The sequence below is a fragment of the Capra hircus genome, chromosome 7 (genome assembly GCF_001704415.2).
Source record: "Capra hircus breed San Clemente chromosome 7, ASM170441v1, whole genome shotgun sequence".
Classification (NCBI taxonomy): domain Eukaryota; kingdom Metazoa; phylum Chordata; class Mammalia; order Artiodactyla; family Bovidae; genus Capra; species Capra hircus.
The window spans coordinates 91,934,017-91,949,361 of NC_030814.1; the positions used below are offsets into that span (position 1 = coordinate 91,934,017).

At 46.6% G+C, this 15,345-nt stretch overlaps 1 protein-coding gene across 1 annotated transcript in view; it reads left to right on the top strand.

The window, feature by feature from the left end:
• CATSPERD (cation channel sperm associated auxiliary subunit delta) overlaps nucleotides 283-15,345 on the top strand; it is a 35,883-nt gene continuing 20,820 nt past the window's right edge. The window contains exons 1-9 of the mRNA XM_018050914.1: nucleotides 283-810; nucleotides 3,055-3,109; nucleotides 3,829-3,905; nucleotides 4,698-4,770; nucleotides 6,696-6,810; nucleotides 9,701-9,768; nucleotides 11,470-11,583; nucleotides 13,916-13,999; nucleotides 15,116-15,266. Of these exons, the coding sequence (XP_017906403.1) occupies nucleotides 737-810; nucleotides 3,055-3,109; nucleotides 3,829-3,905; nucleotides 4,698-4,770; nucleotides 6,696-6,810; nucleotides 9,701-9,768; nucleotides 11,470-11,583; nucleotides 13,916-13,999; nucleotides 15,116-15,266 (811 nt within the window). The 5' untranslated portion in view covers nucleotides 283-736. The remainder of the gene's footprint in view (nucleotides 811-3,054; nucleotides 3,110-3,828; nucleotides 3,906-4,697; nucleotides 4,771-6,695; nucleotides 6,811-9,700; nucleotides 9,769-11,469; nucleotides 11,584-13,915; nucleotides 14,000-15,115; nucleotides 15,267-15,345) is intronic.

Here is a 15,345-nt window from a genome sequence, read left to right on the forward strand (position 1 = left end):
TCTTGAGAGTCTCTTGAACTGCAAAGGAGATCAAACCAGTCAGTCGCAAAGGAAGTCAGTCCTGAATATTCATTGGAAGGACTGATGCTGAAGCTGAACCTCCAATACTTTGGCCACCTGATGCGAAGGACTGACTCATTGAACAAGACCCTGATACTGGGAAAGACTGAAGGCAGGAGGAGAAGGGGACGACAGAAGATGAGATGGTTGGATGGCATCACTGACTCGATGGTCATGAGTTTGGGCAAGCTCCGGGAGTTGATGATGGACAGGGAAGCCTGGCGTGCTGCAGTCCATGGGGACTCGCAAAGAGTCGGACACGACTGAGCGACTGAACTGACCTGAGCCAGCACGTTCAAGCCTCCTTCGAATCACGGGGAGGGCTGTGGACACGAATGATGGCCTCTAGAAAGAGAAAACCGTGGCTGCAGGCGCAGCTTCGGGAACGAGTGGGGCAGCCTAGTCGAAACAGGTTTAGGAACTTGGGTGATATGCGCATGCTCAGACTCTGGACGCGTCACGATTGGTGGATTCGGGTTTCCCGGGAGACGCTAAGGGAGTGCTGAGAAGGTAGATTGCCTTTGGGCGGCCGTGTGCGCATGCCCACGCTCTGGGGGCGGGGCTTGTTGAGAAGGTCGGGTTCGGGCTTTCTGGGGAGCAAGGTGCGCATGCCCAGACTGTGAAACGACTCCCCGCGGCGGTTGAGTCTGCGTATTGGAGGCAACGCCGGAGCGAGATGCTGGTGTTAATGCTGGTGGTGGCGACCACCTTTCGGTTCTGCCCGCTGGTCAAAGCACAGCCGCTGTGCCGGTGGGGCTGCCCTTCCGGGCCTGGGGTACTGCCAGGGCTCGGGGATGGGGCAGACTCATCTCTGGGCGCAAACTAGGAAAGATGCTCCGCTCCCCAACCTCATTGAGAATTCCCAGTTTACTTGATACCCACTTTTCTCTCCCACCTCATGCCTTCCAGCCCATCACCAAGTCCTCCCATTGCCACTTAAAGACTTTAGCCTGATTCCGATGCCTTCAAGCCACCTCCGCCACCACTACCCTGGGCTGTGCCTGGCAGCCAAAGTTGTTTGTAAACGAATCTGACCTTCTAATTCCCCTTCCCTGTGGCACCCAGCATAAAAACCAGTTTCCTTGTGCAGCCTTCATTTCCTCGCATGGTCTGGCCCAGGGTTCCTCAACAGCGCTGCTGACATCTAAGGCCAGATCAATCTCCGGGGTGGGACCGTCTTGCACATTGTAGGATGTTGAGCAGCGTCCCTGGCCTCCACCCACTCAATGCCAATAGTACCTCGTTCCCCAGACTTGACAGTCAATCAAATGTGTCTAGGCATCACCAAAGGTCCCCTGGGGATGTGACAACCACTGATGTCGCCCCTGCCCACCCCTGAATCACTGCTTCCAGCCACCGGTCCCTTGAGGAACAGGGGAGACTCGGCGCCTGCTTCTCCGCCTGGGACGCTTTGCTTCCGGATTTTTCTCCCTGACTTCTTTATTCAGATAGTACTTAAATAGTACACTGCTTTATTTAAAGACCCCCTCTCCCCTATAGACTTCCCTGGTGGCGCAGGTGGTAAAGCATCTGCCTACAATGCAGGAGACCCGGGTTCGATCCCTGGGTCGTAAAGATCCCCTGGAGAAGGAAATGGCAACCCACTCCAGTATTCTTGCCTGGAAAATCCCATGGACGGAGGGGCATGGTAAACTACAGCCCATGGGGTTGCAAAAAAGTCAGACAGGACTAAGCGATTTCACTTCCCTGCACTTCTCCCCTGTAGCTGCTGCTTCTATAAATCACTAACTTCTGTTACACTTATTTTTTCTTGTTTGTTGCTGTCACTAAGATATTAACTCCATGGGGCATTGACTGTTTCTCTGATTCACTCCTTGCCCAAAATGTTTTCATTTCAGTAAATGTTAGATTAGTGAATATCATACATGAGGTGCCACAGGCACTGGACAGATGCTAAAGCCCAGTTTCAACCCTCAGGGAACTCCTGCCAGTAATAAGCTGTACATTCAGAGGGCCCTGTTTAACGATGAAGTAGAGAATGTATTTCTGGTACATACTCCCATTTGATCACTGCAACAATTTCATAGCAGAGTGATTCCTTAACTTTACTTTATAGAAGTGAAAACATACGCAGTAAAATTTAAAAGACACACTTGCTTTTAACAGGGCAGTGGGGAGTAGGACTTTCAGGTGAAACTTGCTAGCTGGATGTGTCTCAAAGTCTGCAAAGATTGGTACCATCCAATCCTCCCATTTTCCCACACTGGTTCTCAAAGTGCAGTCCTGAGGCAGTAGCATCAGAGTTACCTGGGGATTTGTTAGAACTGCAGATCCTTGAATCTGCTGAGACTCAGCAGTGGAGCCCAGCAATCTACAGTTTATCAGGACCTTCATGTGCTTCTAACTCACATGCAAGACTGAGAACCTGCTGTAGATGGCAGAATCTTTTTTTTAATTTAATTTTTGGCTGTCCGGGATCTTCGTTGCTGCAGGTGGGTTTTCTCTCGTTACTGGGAGTGGGGGCTACTCTTCATTGATGTGCACAGACTCCAGAGCACGGGCTCAGTAGCTGTGGTACCTGGGCTTAGTTGCTCCCTGGCATGTGGAATCTTCCCAACCCAGTGATCAAACCCATCCTCTGCACTGGCAGGCAGACTTCTAGCCACTGGACCACCAGGGAAGTCCCAGTTTACTTTATCTGCTGTAAACTGGACCAACATTCTCCCAGCCACCAACAACTTCCCATCCCCCTAGCCAGAAACCACCCCCTCAAAATCCAGGAGTATTTCTAATCTGGAGTCAGTCTGGAAATGACCCGTGATGAGCTCTGAGGAATTCTGTCTCCATTCTTACCTATGAACAAGTCTCTTTCCAGGTGAGAAAGGCTCACTGTTTCATCAGATTCTCCAGGGGCTCCCATAATCCTACAAGCTTCAAGAACTGGTACTGCACCATTAACCCAGAGGAAACCTGGTAGGAGTCACGCTGAATACTTAGTAAATCCTGACAGGTATTTTCTTGTCTCACCTCTAGTATTCGCACGTTGAGGACAGGAAAGGTGTTTCCTGTCGAAGAGAAAACACAAGGGGTATGTGTCTGGCAACCCACTCCAGTATTCTTCCCTGGAGAATTCCATGGACAGAGGAGCTTGGCAGGCTACATTCCATGAGTTGCAAACAGACACGACTAAGCAACTAACACCTTATGTGGCTCCATGGGCTTCCCAGGCGGCTAAGTGGGTAAAGAATCCGCCTGCAATGTAGGAGACACGGGTTCGATCCCTGGGTGGGTAAGGTCTCCTGGAGGAGGGCATGGCAACCCACTCCTGTATTCTTGCCTGGAGAATCCCCATGGACAGAGGAGCCTGGTGGGCCACAGTCCATGTAGTTGCAAAGAGTCTAGAGATGACTGAAGCAACCGACCACGCACACAGATAGCTCCATAGTTAACATTCATTCTTCACTTTTATTGCTGGATCAGAACGAGTATTTCCTAGTATTTCTTGGGTGTCAGTGTTGTGGGCGGCATAGAATATTACTTAACTAATCCTTACTATTGCCTTTTGAAGTAGGCAGTAACCTCTCCCATGTCACTAAAAAGCTATTAATAATTGAGATGAAGTAGATAGAACACAGGACTGAGCGACTTTCACTTTCTTTCACTTTCAGACAGAACGAGGGCTAAGTGTCTTTATTGAATTTGAAGTTGCCCACTAGGGAACTGTTCCATGTTGCCCACTAGGGAACTGTTTTCATCAGGTGTTTATTAGGATTGATAGGGATTAAAAATTTGTGATTCTCTTTCTAGGACCGCCTGTATTTTTCATCTGGGAAAACTCACTTGATTAAGCATCCTTGTAAGAAAACCCTAGCCCTGTATCTAGGGTAAGATATCTTTCCTTTCTTTTTATCAAACCATTACATTCACCCTTGTTCTTTGATTACACAAACATTAAGAAAAAAGACAGCTCAGTCCTCTGTTGCTAGATGCTAGCCTATAGGGAGTCCACAGTTGGGGTCCAACTGGAGAGCAAGAGGTGAAAAGAAAACTAAAATAATTACAGTACAGCTTGTCACAGAGGCTTGATATAAGGCAGTTATGAACAGTGCCATTCACAGTAGAAATGGAAACTTTAAAATACACAGGAATTAACTCAGTAACTCCTCTCTGTTTAAAACCATAAAATTCTTTCAGAGGCGGGCAAGAGAAAGAGATCTGGGTAAGGAAACAATATACCATGTTCATGCATGGCCTTTGGCCTCTTAAAAGTTACCTGCCTAAGGGAACATGCTGTTTCTTTTTTTCTGTTACATTCCTGACATGAAAGCCTTTACTTTAGTGGGATGAGAGTGAAATAAAGGACGAACCTGAAGTTCATCCTCAGCAAAACAAGCCGGGACTTAATGTACATTTCATATAATTTTATTTTTGATGCAGTCACACTTTTCAACTAATGTTATTTCAAGAAGTCAAATAGCCATGCTATAGAGGTTTACTCATGCAAAAATAAATAGATAGCAATAGCTAAATAGACAATGATAGATAATGGTAGGTAGACAGATAGATAAATAAATCTCTGGTTGCTTGTTAAAGGAATTTTATTTGAATGGAACATTTTTTAAAATGCCTGACATTGACTTTTTTTCCTAATTGAAACCTTTTATTGTTTATTTCAGAAGACAAATTTTTCTCACAAAGGACAACTTTGAGAGTAGTCTTATTCCGTTTTCCATCCCTACGTCAATGCAGGTAGTTATGTTGTTGAACCATCTGAGAGATGCTTGAAATAGTAAATACTTAGGGCTAGATATAGGGGCATCCCTGGTGACACAATGGCAAAGAATCTGCCTGCTAATGCAAGAGACACAGGTTCGATCCCTGGGTGGAAAAGATCCCCTGAAGGAGAAAATGGCACCCCACTCTAGTATTCTTGCCTGGGAAATCCCATAGACAAGAGGAGCGTGGCGGGTTTCATTCCATGGGGTTGCAGAGAGTTCAGCACAACTGAAGTGACTGAGCAGGCACACAGGGTTAGATATAGCTGGGAACGCCGTGTGCATACTACTGTGGTTTTGTTAGTTTGGGGACTTAAAGGCATTGAGAGTACTTTCTAATCTGGAAGGAGTGTTGATTCTATTCTGCCCTTACTACCAAAACAGATACTTCTTTTTTCCCTTAAAAAAGAATCAGGTGTCTTCCAAGAGCTCTTTATAATTGGTTTCATGATACATGACATACACTGATTTTAGGACCTCCCCAAATTACTGTCAACCAAAACAGAAAAACCTGTACCCTCTCAGTAGCTGTCTTGAGAAATCTGATGGTTGGCACTTATACTCCAGAAGGTTCTACCATCTGTTAAAATATTCATACCAGTTTTTCTGATAGCTAAGTGAAAGTCGCTCAGTCGTGTCCGACTCTTTGTGACCCCATGGACTATACAGTCCACAGAATTCTCCAGGCCAGAATACTGGAGTGGGTAGCTGTTCCCTTCTCCAGGGGATCTTCCCACAACCCAGGGATTGAACCCAAGTCTCTACCAGCTGAGCCACCAGGGAAGTCCAAGATTACTGGAGTGGGTAGCCTATCCCTTCTCCAGCAGACCTTCCTGACCCAGAAATTGAACCAGAGTCTCCTGCATTGCAGGCAGATTCTTTACGGGCTGAGCTACATGGTAAGTCCCAGTTTTTCTGATAAGTGACACATTGATCAGTTATATTTATCATTCATTATTGATGCATTAGGCTTTATCCTCAGAAAAGGTCTTTTAAAAAATATTTATTTATGTACCATAATTTCTGTAACCATTCATCTGTTAATGGACATCTAGGATGCTTCCATGTCCTAGCTATTGTAAAAAGTGTTGCAACAAACATTGAGGTGCATGTGTCTATTTCAGTTATGCTTTTCTCAGGGTATATGCCCACTAGTGGTATTGTTGGGTCATATGGTAGTTCTATTCCTAGTTTTTAAAGGAACTGCCATTGTGGTACATATATACAATGGAATATTACTCAGCTATATAAAAAAAAAAAAAGAACACATTCAAGTCAGTCTTAATGAGGTGGAGAAACCTAGACCCCCATTATACAAAGTGAAGTAAGTCAGAAAGAGAAAGACGAATATTGTATATTAATGCCAGCTTATGGAATTTAGAAAGATAGTACTGATGAACCTGTTTACAAGGCAGCAATGGAGATATAGACATAGAACAATACGTCAAGTCTTGCTTGCAGCAGGTGGGATCTTTCATTGCAGCACTTGGGCCTCTCTCTAGCTGCAGCAAGCAGGTTCTCTAGTTGTGGCCCATAGGCTTAGTTGCCCCATGGCACGTGGGATCTTAGCTTCCCCAACGAGGGATCAAACCTGGGTCCGCTGCATTGGCAGGCAGATTCTTAATCATTGGGCCAGCAGCAAAGTCCCCGCAGAGAAGGTTTTGATATGGGAGGAGATGGAGTGAATTTGGGTACTCCCAGGGACACCCAACACTAATACCAAACTCCCAGTTCTGCTTTCAGCTGAGCCCCAGGATGCATAGTTCCCAGTATCTAGGACCCCAAACAACTCTCGCTGACCTAAACATTCCTGGGATGCCTGTTTAGAAGTACTGCTTTCTGAATTCGATGTTTGAAAAGCTGCACATACTGATATCGTGGTATATATCATATTCTTAGGTTGGCACACCAGAAGTGACGTCAGCACATTTTGCTGGTTCAGTATTGCTGTTAGTAGTGAATCAGAAAGTCTATGTTTATGATTATGAAGCCAACTTCTGGACTGCATCTACAGGTATGTGTATTTTGTAATTTTTAAAATATTTATTTAGCTGCATTGGCTCTCAGTGGCCAAGCTTGGGATCTTTAGTTGCGGTGCATAAGGCTTCTCTGTAGTTATGGTGCACAGGCTTAGTTGCTCTGCAGCAAGTGGAATCTAGTCCCCCAATCCGGATCAAAACCACGTCCTCTGCATTGGAAGGCAGATTCTTAACCATGGACCACCAGGGTAGTCCCTATATTTTGTATTTTTTAAAAACTTTGTTTGTGCTTGGCCAACATCAAAGAAAAGTTTCGGAAGTGACAGACAGTGCTGCTACTTGGACATCAGTCCCTGGACATTACACGGTCCTTTTTTCTTTTTTTTTTTTGGCCATGCTGCACAGCTTGAGGGATCTTAGTTCCCAGAGCAGGGATTGAACTGAGCCCCAGGCAGTGAAAGTGGCCAGTGATAACCACTTGACCACCAGGGAATTCCCTGCGTGATCCTTTGTGATTCAGTGAGAGTTGGGCTAAGCCCCGATCCCAAGGATTGGGGACTGAGTGTTTCCATTGGAGACTGTGGTGACAAGCCACAAAAACCTGCTCTTACTGACTGGAACAGTAAGAGGATTCAGCAGGAGTTGTGATGGTGAGGAAATCAGGGAGGACCAGGGAAGGCAGAGGATGGGTCCAAGATGCCTGAGTGGGGTGCTTATACAGTCCCACAAATGTCACCTTCAGGACAGGAAACAGTGGAGAAGCCCAGGCTTTAAGGACAGAGAAATCGAGAACCCTGGTGGAGGAGGCAAGGAGACGGGGTCCAGTGAAGAAAAGGGAGATGGTACTTTCTAGAGAAGAGGAAGGACAGACAGGGATGGCCTGTCCCTTCCAGGGAACGAGGACAGGTGCCCCCGTTGGTAAGAAACGGGTCAGTACTCGGTTTCTCAGGCCCGGCCCTGCTGACACTAGGGATGTGGCATTCTCTGGGTGGGGTGGGGGGAAGCAACTATGCCCCCACCCACTGGATGCCAGGACCCCCCCCTCCACCTGAGTCCTGACAACAAGCACGTACCCAGACATCACCCGGTGTCTCCTGGGGGTTGAAATTCCCTGAGTGGAGAACCACTGGCGTGGTATACTGCCCTCTTGCAACTGTTATCCTTCTGCTCCGCTTGTATTCCTGGTGGTGAAAGATTGTGATTCCCGCTCCCTCCAACAAGACGGAGCCCCGCAGTCCATCACCACAGCGCCTGCGGGGTAGCTTGCTAAGCCCTGGATGGAGAGTCAATCACAGCACCCCGCTCCCCACTGGAGGGAAAGAGAAGCACAGGAGAAGAGCCGCACCTTGCCCTGGTCTCTGGCTTATGTGTCTCATCACTGTGTTTCAGGCTGTCCCTCCAGGAAGTGACTGATTGATGATGGTTAGCTAGAAGGTTTCAAGCCCGGTGGCTGAGGTGCCATGCAAACACAACATAAATGGCCCACAGAGAACGTATAACCCAAGTGAAGCCAGGCGGCTTCATCTCATCAAAGGGTCACATTCAACACAAATACACATCTGCCTCCAAGACATCAGCTGGCCTACTCTTTTTTTTTAAAAATTTACTTACTTGGCTGCACCAGGTCTTAGTTGCCACATGTGGGATCGAACCTGGGCCCCCTGCATTGGGAGTGCAGAGTCTTAGCCACTGGACCACCAGGGAAGTCCTTAGGCCCTTTTTTTTTTTTAATCCATTTATCTGTCAACAAACACTCAAGCTGCTTCCATGTTTTAGTTATTGTGAATAATGCTGGTTTGACCATGTATATACTGCTTTTAATTCGGGGGAAGGTATGTACCTGGAAGTGGAATTGTTGGCTCATATTTCCCCGTTTTTGAGGACCCTCCACACTGGCCACACCATTTTGCATTCCCACCAGCAGTGCACAAGGGTTCCAAGTTCTTCGCCTTTGTCACCAACACTTGTCTTCCGATTCTGTCACGGTAGCTGCCCTAATGGGAGTGAGGTGTGGGTCTCACTGTGGTTTTGCTTGGCATTTCCCTAAGGACTGGTGATGCTGAGCATCTTTTCATAGGCTATTGGCCACATGTGTATTTCCTTTGGAACTGAAGCTTCTCCTTCAGAAACAAAGAATGCCTTGCTCAGAGAAAGGCGCCCTTCCTGCTATTTTGGGGGACAGTTTACCCCTCACCCCCAGATGACACTTGGCAATGTCAGGAGACATATTTAGTTGTGTAGACTGGAGGAAAGGGACTTCCCTAGTGGTCCAGTGGTTAAGACTTCGATTTCCAGTGGAGGGGATGGGGATTTGATCCCTGGTTGGGAAGCTACATGCTGCATGGCCCAAAAACATAAAACAGAAGAATATTGTAACAAATTCAATCAAGACTTTAAAAAATGATCCACATAAAAAAAAAATCTTTAAAAAAAGACTAGAGGAGAGTGACACTGGTCAAATAAGTCACTATATAAGTGATTTAGTAAGCTAAATAAGTCAGTAGAAGTGGGAAGCTGAAGCTCCAATACTCTGGTCATCTGATGTGAAGAGCTGACTCATTGGAAAAGACCCTGATGCTGGGAAAGATTGAAGGCAAAAGGAGAAAGGGGCAGCAGAGGATGAGATGGTTAGATAGCATCACTGACTCAATGGACATGACTTTGAGGAAACTCCAGCAAACTCCAGTGGAAGACAGAGGAGCCTGGTGTGCTGCAGTCCATGGGGTCAGAAAGAGCTGGACACAACATAGCAACTGAACAACAGCAGAAGCAGGATGCTGCGAAATATTCCACAGTGTCCAGGAGCCCCCTAACCGGGAAGTCCGGCTGCAGATGTCAGTGGGAAGGGTGGGAAGCCCCGCTCGAACCTTCTCTCTCGGAACCTTCAGGGAACTCAGAGAACATCTCAGTTCCCTTTACTTTCAGGCATACAACACCCTGTTTCACATGTATCTGGTGACAACTGTTGTTACGGTGGAAATTCATTCTGCATGGTGAGTACCACGTGTCATTATCTCATTTTCTACTCTGCTGTGAGCAGAGATAATTGGGAATGGAAATAAGGACAGTGTAAGCCTTGAGGGCTGGGAGTGTGATGGACTCAGGCTGTGTTATCTCACTGGGTTCAGAAGAGGACCTGAGAGATGGGAGGGGCTCATCTGGCTGGCACACTGAATATATTCAGCTTTTTTTTCCAGTGTGTTATTTTGAAATAATTATGGGTGTACAGGAAGTTGAAGAAATTATACAGAGTCCCATGTATCCCTCAGCTGGTTTCCCCAAGTGGTTACATCGTACATAACTAACTACAGTGATACAAACAGGAAATCGATATGGGTCCAACTGGGTCAAGTCAGAGAGCTGCTACTGCCATCAAAATACTGGACTGGAGACTTCCCTGGTGGCCCAGTGGTCAAGACTGTGTGCTTCCACTGCAGGGGGCACAGGTTCAGTCCCTGGTTGGGAAACTAAAGTGCCGAAAGCTGCATGGCACAGCCGAAAAGTAAAAACAGTAACAGTAATAATAAAATAAAATATTGAACCATTCCATGGCCCCAAAGCTCTCCATACCTCCCTACCCTGCCCTGCTGCTAAGTCGCTTCAGTCATGTCCGACTCTGTGCGACCCCATATACGGCAGCCCACCAGGCTCCCCCGTCCCTGGGACTCTCCAGGCAAGAACACTGGAGTGGGTTGCATTTCCTTCTCCAATGCGTGAAAGTGAAAAGTGAAAGTGAAGTCACTCAGTCATGTCTGACTCTTAGTGACCCCATGGACTGCAGCCCACCAGGCTCCTCCGTCCATGGGATTTTCCAGGCAAGAGCACTGGAGTGGGGTGCCGTTACCCTGCCCTAGCCCCTGGCAAACACTAATGTTCTCCATCTCTCTAATTGTATCATTTCAAGAATGTTCTATAAATGAGGTCATACAATATGAAACCTTTGGAGACTAGCTTTTCTCAGCAAAATTCTCAGGAGACTCATCCAGTTTGTTGCATATATGTCACTAGTCTGTTCCTTTCCATTGCTGAGTGATTTGCCATGGCATGGATGTACCAGAATTGGGTTGTTTCCACTCTTTGGCTTTTATAAATAAAATCACTAGAAACGTTCATGTAGCTTTTTGGTATGGACACCAAGTTTTCATTTCTCTGGGAGAAATGCACAGGAATGTGATCATTGGCATCTATCTCCCCACTCCCTTTTAATTTTTTTAAAAAACTCATCTTTTTATTTTTGTCACTTGCAGGATCTTAGTTCCCCAACCAGGGAGCAAACCCTCACCCCCTGTGATGAAAGAGCGGTGCCTTAACCACTGGACTGCCCAGGAAGTCCTTTCTTTTCCCCTATTTTTTCTCTCCACCCACCCCCTTTTTAAATTGGGATGCAATTGACATACCACACTGTGTAAGTTTAAGGTATACAATGTGTTGATTTGCTTCATTTACATATTCTGGTATGATTACCACCGTATCATGTCATGAAATTATCATTCTTTTTTATGGTGGGAATAACCAAGATCTGGTTTCTTAGCAACTTTGAAGTTTCTAATCTAGTATTGTTGTCTGTGATCACTATACTGTGCATTAGACCTCCAGAATTTATCTACCTACTTAAAGAACATCTCCCCAGCTGCCACCCCATTCCACCTTTTATCTCCTTTTAAAGTAACTGTTTTATGTGTGTGTTCTTCCAGGATATAAGTAACTCGGTTTTTGCTTATTTGCATGGAAATCGGATATCTCAGGCCAACATCTATTTCTCAAACTCCCGAGGATACAGATTTCAGAAGTACACCCAGGAAAGACGTGTATGTTCAATGTGGTAAGAAAATGAACAAACAGGGGCTTCCCTGGTGGCTCAGTGGTGAAGAATCCACCTGGCAATGCAGAAGACACAGGCTCCTTGCAGTCCAAGGGACTCTCAGGAGTCTTCTCCAGCACCACATTTCGAAAGCATCGATTTGTTGGTGCTCAGCCTTCTTTACTGTCCAACTCTCACATCTATACATGACTACTGGAAAAACCACAGCTTTGACTATATGGACCTTTGTCAGCAAAGTGATGTCTCTGCTTTTTCGTATGCTGTCTAGGTTTGTCGTAGCTTTCCTTCCAAGGAGCAAGCATCTTTTAATTTCATGGTGTCTTTTTTTATCAGGGCACTAATCCCACCCTGACCTCATCTAGATTTAATCACTACCCAAAGACCCTACCTCCAAATACTATCATTTTGGAGGTTCTATGAATGTTTGTGTCCCCCCCTCCCCCCGCCCCCGTTCATAGGTTGAAATCCTCATGCCTGATGTGATCTGTATTAGAAGCCTTTGGGAGGTGCTTGGGTCCTGAGAGTGGAGCCCTCATGGATGGAATTAGTACCCTTATGAAAGACTCCTGAGGTCCAGTGGTTAAGGATCTACCTTCCAGTTCAGGGGACACAGGTTCAATCCTTGGCTGGGGAACGAAGACCCCACATTTCATGGGGTAACTGAGCCTGTATGCTGCAACCACTGAGCCTTTGAGCTCTATAGCCAGTGTTCTGCAACTAGACAAAGCCTGTGTGCTGTAAGGAAGACCCAGATCAGCCAAAGTACAAAAATTTTAAAAAGAGGCCCCAGAAAGCCAGCTCACCCCGTCCCTCCATATGAGGACACACCAAGAAGTCTGCAACCCAGGAAAAGGCCCTCACTTGGCCATGCTGGTCCCTTGATCTTGGGCTTCCAGCCTTTCCGTTGTTATAAGCCACCTAGTCTCTGATATTTTGTTGTAGCAGCCTGAACAGACTAAGACAGGGGGTTGGGGTTTTAACCTATGAACTGGAGGAGGACACCGTTTGGTCCATAACACTGTATGTAATAGAAATACCACCCCGCCCCCCGCCCCCCACGCACACCCAAACACAGCCAAGCAACAGAGGCTTAAATAAGCTGGCAGTCTTTCTCTCTTACCTGAAAGATGTCCTGAGAGGGGTGGGGGAGCCAGGTGGGTTGCCATGGCAACTTGTCCCACTGTCCATAGGTTGGGGTCCTGGCCTCATGCTCCAACATGCCTGCCAATGGGCACTTTGCTGCCCAGCCAAAGATCAGGAATGAGGAACTGAGGCAGGAGTGAGGGATTTAGGCAGGCATCTCAGAGTCTGGGTCACCCCACTTCCTCAAGCACCCCACACTAAGCTGTCTTCATTCAAAGTTCTGCCCAGGATGCTGAAAGGTTGTTGCTGAGCCTCAAAAGACGCCGGGATTCTTGGCCTCCAGAAGAGAAGAATTCAATCCGGGGCCAGAGACGAGGCTTGATCACTCAGAGCTTTTGTGTAATAGAGTTTTATTAAAGTATAAAAGGGATAGAGAAAGCTGCGGACACAGACATCAGAAGTTGGGAGAAAGAGTACCCCCTTGCTAGTGTTAGCAATGGAGTTATATACCTTTTAATTGGTTATTACAATGAATCAAAAGAATGTCTCAAGTTTGTGAAAATTTTACCAGACCCACTCCCACAATTTGCATTTTAGGATCACAAGATTAGAATTTAACAATAGAAAGATCCTACCAGACCTACTCCCATGATATACATTCTAAGATATCAGGGTTAGACAGAAGGTTTTCAGGAAGGAGAAACTGTCCTCTAGCCAGACACATTATTGTTGTACAATCCCTAGGACAGAGTTTAAACTGAATTGTGTAATTGACTAAGGCTAGCTCAGATGGTAAAGCATCTGCCTGCAATGGGGGAAACGTGGGTTTGATCCCTGGGTCTGGAAGATCCCCTGGAGAAGGAAATGGCAACCTATTCCAGCACTCTTGCCTGGAAAATTCTATGGATGGAGGAGCCTGGTAGGCTACAGTCCATGGGATCACAAAGAGTCAGACACAACTGAGCAACTTCACTGGTGGTGGACTGAAGGAATGTAGAGGGAAAAAAAGTTTGTCCTTCCAGACCCCTTTCTCCTCCTTGAGGACCCTGGACTTCTTATCAATCTGCCTAGGAATTGACTCTCTCAGTGCTGCAGAGGGGAAACAGATCATAATTTTAAAAATCATAATAAAAAAGACTTTCCTTCCTTTTAGCTTACTAGCTAATCTAGAGTTAAGTTATCAAGGAAGCACATTGATGATCCTGTTTACATGCAGTATTCTGTTTGTCTCACAGGCAGAGCTAGTTGGGACCTTCGGGGGGATCTTCTCCTTTCACTCTCTGTCACAGGTTGGGCTGCTTCTTGTTGACGAACAGATGGTAAGTACCATTTGGACTGGGAAGTACCACTTTGGCGAACTTTACCCCAAAACAGGTTTTTGTCAAAACTCATACACTTAGATTTTCATATCAGAAATCCATCTAGCTTTTGATTCACCTGTCCATCCATGTATCCATCCACCTACTCATCTACCTATCTACACATCCATCCGCCTTTCTACCCATTCTCCCACTTACCTATCAATCCATCCCCCTACCCATGCACTTATCTTCCCACCTACTCTTCCATCCATTCATCCATCTCCATTCATCCTTCCATTTATCCATTTACCCATCCACCTACCTCCCCACCTACTCACCCAACAAAACACTTATCTGTCCCTCCATCCATCCATTAACCTGCTTATCCATCCATCCATGCACCCATCCATTCATCCATCCACTCCCATTCATCCATCCACTCACCCATCCATCCATCTACTTACTCATCCATCTACCCTTCTACCCACCCACATGCCCACCACCCACCCTCATTATCTCATTCAGCCATGCACTCAGCAATACTTTAGTAGCAATATAAGACATGGTGCCTGTGTCACTGGTGGCAACCAAGGCCATTTACATGCCTCGTGTCACCCCTTTTTTAAATGATTATTTCACATGGGTTCAGAAAATCGGGACATGGAAACCATGACCTCAGAGGTATCATTTAGGATAAGACTAAGAAGAGGAATCAGTTCATGCAAAGTGCAGTTGAAGAAAAACTATTAAGTCAGGCAAAGATTAAAGTACAGTTGGTACCCCTGCTGCAAAATTCCTGAACAAAGTGTGCGACTCTGAAATCTGGGGGAGGCCCAGGGATCAGGAAGCTCCCAGAGGCTGGGCTGCCACCTGGTAGCTAAGAGGCCCTCCCTCTAATCACACAGTGGGGCCATCCCCCCATCCAGAGTCCCCTCAAGCACCTGCACACACTGCCAGGGTCCCGTCGTGAATAACAGACACTCCCAGACTCTGGAAATCCTAAGAATGTAATGGTGGCCGAGGAATCAGGCTCTGGATACAGTCTGTGGGCGCAGGGTCTTAACCGCTGGACCACCAGGGGAAGTCCCCTTGGTGATTTCTTTTCTCGCTCAAGATCGAGTATTTTTCTTTCAGGCCATGTTCAGCTATTCTGACCATCCCTTGAACCGCAGCTTTGGGCTGCCCTTTGAGTATGACAGGACCCTTGACATCCTCATCGCCCCGGGCCAGAGAGGCATCCTTATCTTTTGGTCTGAGAAGAACCTGCTAGTTTCCCGAAACTCAGGTGAGCAAGGCCCAGGCTTGGGGCGTGGCCAGTGCAAGGGGCTGTTTGTTCCCCTCCCTTGACTTTAGTGGACCATGAC